Raw genomic sequence first — 8131 nt, 5'->3', positions numbered from 1 at the left:
CGATTAATAACAGTATAGAAAAAGATATTATAAGTGGCTTTTTGTTAGATGTATAGAGTCTGCTTTTAGGGAGGTGCTTTATGGACGCCCCTACCACTTTCTTTAGCACTTCAGATGCTCATATGATGATGGTTTCTCTGGTCCGTTCCTGCAGTATTAAATGTGCTTGTAGTAAAAGTGTAGTCCATATGTTTTCTGAACTTTACTGAATTATTTAAGAATGCATGTAAACTACTCAAGGTTGATGCTGTCATTTGTTTTTCTGTGGTCCCATTCTGTCAAACCAGCTCAAAGAACAAAATGAGACAAACAAGCAGAGGATGGAGAATTGTAACAGCTTGTATTTGTGCTCTGTTCTCATGCCGAGAAATATCAACGGGGGAGGCGTTTGCTTGAAAACTGGCATGGAGGTCACAAAGGTCAAACAGAAGAAACCCCCCCCACACACACACACCCACACACACAGACAGACAGACAGACACACACACACATATACACCCTCACACACACCTCCCCGAAGTCACTGCCAGTGCCAGTTAGAAATCACAAACAAAAAAAAGTGAAACAAAATGAAAACAGCGTAGTCATAGAAAACTATATACAACCAATGGAGTGGTAAACAAAACATCAGCTTGTGTTTTTGTCACTGAAAGGCTGTTTAACAGCCTTTTTTGATCCCATTCTGTACAACATGATTCATTACAACAGTACAAATTCATCTGTTTATCCTGCACATTGAGAGGAAAAACAGATTGTGGCAGCCGGTAAGTTGGATTGGTCATTGGAATAAAGTCACCCACCCACCCCAGCATCTAATATAAGAGCAAGACGTCCTGAGGTACTCAGAGTACCCTATTCACAAAGGATGCACATAGCCTACAAGTTAAAAAAAGACAAGCTCCTTAGGAAAGACAGCAAGTGCCTACACATGTATTTCAAACCATCCATGAAGAATAATCCATTCCAGAAGAAGAAAAATAGATACAAGTCAGGATTTTCAGTGTGTTTTTCCTGAAAAGTAGAACCAAAGTTCCATTATTTTTAAGGAAGAAAGCCTCCCTCTGTTAATGGAGCACCCACTCACCCACCCGCCACCCTACAGCCCCAAACTCCACTACCAAATCCAAGTTTGTTACAGCTCAGTCATTTTTTTTTTAATTCATTTATTTTTTTTTTTTCATTACACCCAAGGCAGAATAAAAGTTACTAAAACTTAAGACTTATACAGTTACAGTGACAAAAACAGTTTAAGAGACCCACAATTTAAATTGGACTGTAAAATAAAAAATAAAAAAACAACCTTTTTTATATTTTTGTAAAATGCCCAGGCATTCTCCAATATTACAAATACTGGTATACTTTTACAGTAAACAAGAAAAATGTAATATATATTCATATATATTTATATATATACTAAAACCCCGTCACCAAAAAAAAAAGAAAAAAAAAGAAAAAGAAAAAAAGGAAGAAAAAAAAAGAAAAGGAAAATAAAAAGAAAACAATATACACATTGCCACTTCGGCATTCAGAGAAAGTTTAGAAGCAAACCTGGAAAAAATTAAAAATACTTGTTTAAAACACACATACACACAAATATTAATTTTACCCTTGTACTTGTATCAATACTGTAAACTTATTTTAAGACAGAGTGCACTAAATTCTTTTTTTTTTTGTTCTTTTTTTTTGTTTTTTTTTTTTAGTTTCTGCATTTCCTGATTTTTGTCCAGTCTCTTCCTTGACTTTTTGTTTGGCTTTTGTCCACTCTTGGAATATTCTGTTGAGGGACAGACTCTTGTCCAAGTGAGTGAGGAATTTGATATAGATCTATATATAGGTTTGTGCCTTTATATGTACATATGCATACATATATACACAAACAGACACATTAATATTGTGCTGGTTAATCCTAAACCAAAACTCAGCATTGTTTCATTTGTATCCATTTAAATAGTTCTGTTGAGCTGTCAAATTACACATTAAAGTTATAAATTTTTGTTTCTTTTCTCTTTTTTTTTATTTATTTTTAAATATCATTCAATTTGATGCGTCATAAAAAGTGTTGCATTTGTTTGAGACAATAAATAGGAAGATCATTATTCAAGGCACACTCATGTCAAATTGAATGGCAGTACAAAAACTGTCCCAAATAAATTATTATAATTTATTTACTAATTTTTTATAGTGCCAGTATTGGGAAAGCCAAGCCTAACAATCCTGGGCACTTCAGCATCAGGAGATCCCAAGCTCCACACCCTTTAGAATGTTTTCTGTCCAGCTCACCGTGTGTGTGTGTGTGTGTGTAGGTGTGTGTGTGTGTGTGTGTGTGTGTGCGTGTTGTTGAAAGAAAAAAATCATAAAGTGCGGGTCTATTGTTCGGCGCTGTTTGTACATTGACAGTATGAAAATTAGATCTAATTCTTTGAAAGTGCTGTCATGGAGGTGGATGGGGTTTAAATAAATAATGGGAATTGGGCTTTTTAAAATAACAAAAGGGCATGGAGCAAACTGATGATGCTTGTCTTAGTAAAAAATTTGTTTTATTATTTCAGTACACACCAAAAACATGTTCGTCTTCTACACAAAAGTGTCCCACAACTAACAATGAAACGCTGAAGAATTTGAATTTCCTAGAGAGGTGACTTCATTAATCAGACTATGTAATTATAGAATCACTAGAACATCACAAGTTAGAATTTAATGTCATTTCAGCAGATTGTAATATATTTCAGCACAAAATGCATAGGGGTGTTGATTTTGATATTATTTTTTTAACAATAAATTCTCAGAGTTAAATTATCTGAAGAAATCTAGTCAAAGTGGTGCCATATGCCATGTATGCACATTTAATGCTCTCTAAACAAATGAATGCTGTTATTAGACCCAGTGACTTTAAATATAAATGTGTACTTTCAAATGAGGCTTGGACATTAGCCTGGTGCTCAAGAGAACATATAAACTGTCTCTAATAGTTAGAACCTAAGATGAAAAGGAAATGCTTTGAAAGTTCATTGCCGGAGGGCAATTTCGGAATGAATGGGTAAATAAAGGAAAGTAGTATAGTTTACCCTGAGATGTTCCTGTGCTCTCTCTCTGTCCCCTTTTTTCATCTCTCTCAATGCATACTCATCATGGCTTCATGCTCACTTACTCCTAATAAATAATATAACCTAGATCATATGGCTTCATGCAAAATAAAATGCATGGATGTACAAATGTGGTGAGATGGTATTAAGAGGAGGAGTGTGTGGGAAGTCGAAGAAATGGGATGGTTGTCGTAGCGTTGTCAGAGCTTGGCACTTCGTACCAGTCAGCAGCTGCCTTATCTAGAATCTGTTTCTTCTGGCTGGTTAGGATGTTCTCATGAGGAGACAGGGTTTATGAACCTTGGGATCCTCTTTCGTTTTATATTTACTGTCAAATATGACACTCAGTGCTACATATCCAATTATATTGACATGTTTTAGAGTCAGTTCATGCTACAATGCCAAAGGATTGTTGTCCGCGTATCGTCATCACACAAAATAGACTAAATCTAGCATTCTCAGTTAACGCCACTTTTAAATTGAAGATTGAATTCAGCATCTTTTCAAGAAATTACACATGAGCTTAATATACAATTTCCTACAAGCAGTGGCCAAAAAAGAAGACTTAAAATGGATTTTGACCTCTAAAGAACTCTCAGGATATTATGTGGGTTTTAAAAATAAAAATAAAAAAATAAAAAATAGAATAACGCAAAATCAAAGTAAAACCAATAAAAAAAAAAAAGCCTAAAAAAAGTGTACCTGCACATGCCAAAATACAAAATCCAATAAATACAGAAATTATTGCACAGTTAAAGGCTCCACATATTTTATAACTCAACTGACTGATTGTTTAAAAATGAATGCCAAAGGAGGCAGTTTAGACAACTTCAGCTGATGTTAAGATCTCTGTTTTCACTATTTTCTCAGTTGGCAGTTTTTTTTCTTTTTTAATAAAAACACAAAATGAACCCAAAATTAATATTTTTTTTTTTTTAAAAAAAGGATTCCGGTTCCCCCTTTTTTTTTTTTTTTTTTAAGTCAAAGTGTGGTGCAGAGTATGGAAATACAGAACTTGCTCTAGGCTCTCTCTGCTTGTTCAATTTTGACCTCGCTGGTCATCAAATGTTCTCCATGCCACTTTTTCATATGTTTCTCCAGAGTGCTGTACACGCTGAAGGGCATTTGGCAAATGTCACAGCGGTAGACCTCTTTACCGAGCTGGCCATGTGTTTTCATGTGACGTGTGAGCTTGGAGCTCTGGGCGCAAGCATAGTTGCACAGCTCACACTTGTAGGGCCTTTCGCCAGTGTGACTACGCCGGTGCACTGTCAGGTTGCTACAGTTCTTGAACACCTTGCCACAGAATTCACAGGTGTCGCACCTCCTGCTGTCCTTGGAGCTAGGTCGACCTGGACCGGCACCTCCACCTAGATGAGGTGTGCTGCCCCCACTGGCCGTACCACTGCGGCCAGACAGGCCGCCATCCAGCAGGTCACCTGGAGGTGTTGAGAACCGCAGGCTTCCGTTCTCTGATGAGTGCTCAGAAGAGGTGGCAAAGGGCGATTGTCTGGAGTCAGTGAAGCCTAAGAAAGGGTCTTTGATGAAGTGGCGTGAGGCAGCGTAGCCCACTAACCACTGGGAGTACACGTTCTCAGAAGGGATGTGGGGTGCTGGAGGAATGTCCAAGTCCTTCTCAATCTTGATCCTCTTGTTTGAGGAATTGGACAGGGTTGGGCTGGTGATAGGGGTGGGCTTACGGGGGAACAGGCCTGAGAAAGAATCACCGGAGCCACAGTTCCGGCCATTAATGGTTGTCCTCTCTTCCTGCTGGTGGTGGTGGTGGTGATCCATCTCCCCAGCCACTGAATCCTCATCTCCAGTGTCCCGCTGGCCATCCGAGCCCCTCTTCGAGAAGGGCATCCTTTTTCGATTGTCAACTATCAAATTATTGTACTGCTGTATAGAATTGAGCCCCCCACTTTCCACCATCTTCTCAAGAGTAAGTGATGACTTCTCTTCTGAAGGAGGTTTAGAACCATTCTCCCTGTTCCGGTAGAACTCAGACTCCATGCTGAAGTTTGATTCTGGTCTACTCTCATTCTCAAGTTCCTCTTCCTCTTCCTCCTCTTCTTCCTCCTCATTGCCTTCCCCATGGAAGTCCCCATCCCGATTTTTCATGCCCTCACCTGTGACATCACTGGTGCCTGGTTCTGGGGAGCTTGTGGTGGACAGGCCATCATCGGAGCGCCCCGTCAGGGATCCAGCCTTGTGCATGTGGGTCTTCATGTGGCGCTTCAGCTTGCTTGCCTGAGAGCAGGCGTGATCACACAGCTGGCACTTGTATGGTTTTTCTCCAGTATGGCTGCGCCGATGCACCACCAAGTTGCTCTGAAACTTGAAAGTCTTACCGCAGAACTCACAGGACTTGATCTTGTTCTGTGTCTGGGGAGGGGTGGTGCTGTTTGGGGGCATCGGCGGTAAGGGAGGGGTGCTCAGAAAGGGTGATTTTGGCCCTGGTTGGAAGGGATTGGGGTTTAGTAGTCGATGCATAGGGTTGGGCCTGCTAGGTGACAGTGGTGGTGTGGTGCTGTTAGTGTTCCCTGCCAACTCACGCAACCGCCTGGAGAAGTCCATGGACTGGGACTCCATGGCCATGGGTGTTAGCCGCATCACCCTCTCAAAGGCACTGGGGTGCTGGGAGATGAGCCCCATTTCTTCGGCACTAAGGCGTTCCAGCCGATGGGGGTCCAGGTGATGGCGGGGAGGCGGACTGACAAATGGAGGGGTGTTGGGGAGACGGTTTTCAACAAAGCCTGGAGGGGGCTCCCTGAGCAGGGGCCCTGTCATCCTCAGGAGGTGGAAGGGGTTGCTGTCCCCTAGAAAGTTGGTGAGGGGGGACTGCGGGATGGAGTCGTTGCCCATGGGTGGAGGCATAGTAAGACGAGGGGTGAGGGCTGTGCTGGAGGGGTTAGACTCCAGGTAAATGCGAATGCCATGGGTGTTCTGGGCATGCTGCAGCAGAAACCAGGCGCTGGGGAAGGGCTGCTTACAGGTGGTACATATGTAGCTGGAGGGTTCGTCCCTGCCACCTGCAAAACACAGAGAAATAACAGAATAAATATTTCAGCTCCTGTGACACATCCCTTTTTGAATGGCCTTATTGAGTAAGCTAAGTAAATGTGACTTCATTCATGAGATAAATCATCATTAACAATAGCTTTTTTAAATAACAGCTTACATGCAATGTGTAAACTTTTCTTGACTGAAAGTCAATGAGATACGATAAGTGGGAATGCTTTATATTCCACCTAATACATGCTGCAGCTGGAAAGACCTTGGCTCATCATGCTGTCATATAAATGCTACATACTTTCATCACGCTTTTGACAAGTGCATTTTCACAGTCACACAGGATTGGTCCACACTGAGTCAATGTTTTAATAGGTGCTTAATCTCTCACTCAGTACAGAGAGAATCTCTCCGTAAAAAAAAAAACATGCTGAATTATTATAGTGTGTGGCGGTGTTTGTGTTAGTGTGTTGTATCCAGGCTTGTTCATACAATAAGCACGAGGGTAAACATGTGTATGTACATGTGAATGCAGGTGAATGATGCAGATGCTGAACTCATATTGGTGAAACTGGAGGATGGACAGAGTTATTTAAGAAAGACTAATCCCAGACTAGGAAATAAAGATCTGTGTAATGAGCTAACTGGAATAAACCAATCTCAGCTCTCACGAATGGGCACAGGACATGCTGGAACAGTGCTGTGTGGATCAGTTCAAGCATTTAAATATTGACTCTGTAATCACGGAGGCTGAACAACATCAGCTCCTTTAGAGTTGAGGACTGCAAATCTGTCAGTCAAGTCTAAGAAGTGAAGCAGAACCACAGAGAAACAGAAGAAATGGGACTTTTTTTTTTTGTACAGCGCTAATCGGTGCAAGTGCTTTTGGTAATAAATAAGCGCCAAGCTACTACATGAGCAAGGGACACTAACCAGGCTGAGGAGCACTCCACACCAAACACACACCAGTGCGAACACATACACAGATAATGGTAATTGTACTCTTGTTCTCACTCTTGTGTTTATACAATGAAAGCACGTTGTCTTGACCCAGTACACTAATTTCAGATACGAGGAAAAACATATGCTGCTCTAATTGTTTCCCTTATTTGTGTCTCTGTGTGTGTGTGTGTGTGTGTACATGACCGTGACTCTTTCTGGCACTTAAACACACACACATGTATATGCACACACATCTATGTCTCCGTTAGATGTCTGTATAGAAACGCATTTCTATAAAAAAAAAAAACTACATGGAAATTCAAAATGCAAGGGTCAATACCCAAATCAATAATCCATGTAAATCTTTTTTTTTTAAATATGAGTATCATGTGGTTCAAATTAAGTGTTTTTAAATTCTGTTGAAACGCACGTGGAAAGCTGAATAATATATGAACAAAATATTCTGTATATAATTCAACGTTCAGCAATTATTCAGAATTAATTATTAATAATTATTAAATAAATAAAGCTCATTCTCCCTCACGCGCCCGAGTGTGTGTGTGTTAGTTAAAGAGAAGCAGCGAGAGGTGGACCAGCTGTTCACCTCCATAGTCCTGTAAAGTCTTTTGACTTAATTATAGCGGACAGCAGATTCACACACACACACACACACACACACACACACACACACACAATCACGCACTCAGTGAAAATAACAGCTCCCCATGTCTCAGCTTTTGTCTGCATGTTTCTCTCTCACACACACACACATATACCCACACAAGCTGTTTTAGAGCTGAATCTTAAGACCCTTAACACTCCAAAAAAGAAACATTCACCAAACCACTTCTCTGCCTCTCTCTCTTTTCACTCCAACCCTTGATCTGAGAGCAACAAAGAGAGAGAGAGAGAGAGAGAGAGAGAGAGAGAGAGAGAGAGAGAGAGAGAGAGAGAGAGAGAATCCTCCCTCCGTACTCCATCTTTGTCCGAACTTTTTTCGTCTGCTGACAGAAGTGATGGTGGGGAGGTGGCTGATGTTCATTTCTGCTCAACAATTAACAGCAGAGGGGTTTGTGTGTGTGTGTGTGTGTGTG

The 8131-nt window shown here is 40.8% G+C and overlaps 1 protein-coding gene across 1 annotated transcript in view; it reads right to left on the bottom strand.

Annotated features, from left to right (window-relative positions):
• Nucleotides 1-319: 319 nt before the first annotated feature.
• bcl11ba (BCL11 transcription factor B a) overlaps nt 320-8131 on the bottom strand; it is a 46718-nt gene continuing 38906 nt past the window's right edge. The window contains exon 3 of the mRNA XM_008293689.1: nt 320-6115. Within this exon, the coding sequence (XP_008291911.1) occupies nt 4104-6115 (2012 nt within the window). The 3' untranslated portion in view covers nt 320-4103. The remainder of the gene's footprint in view (nt 6116-8131) is intronic.

Source organism: Stegastes partitus, unplaced genomic scaffold (genome assembly GCF_000690725.1).
Source record: "Stegastes partitus isolate 25-593 unplaced genomic scaffold, Stegastes_partitus-1.0.2 Scaffold903, whole genome shotgun sequence".
Taxonomy (NCBI): domain Eukaryota; kingdom Metazoa; phylum Chordata; class Actinopteri; family Pomacentridae; genus Stegastes; species Stegastes partitus.
The sequence above is the reverse complement of the archived record's forward strand: the minus strand, read 5'-3'. Positions and strand labels throughout refer to the sequence as shown.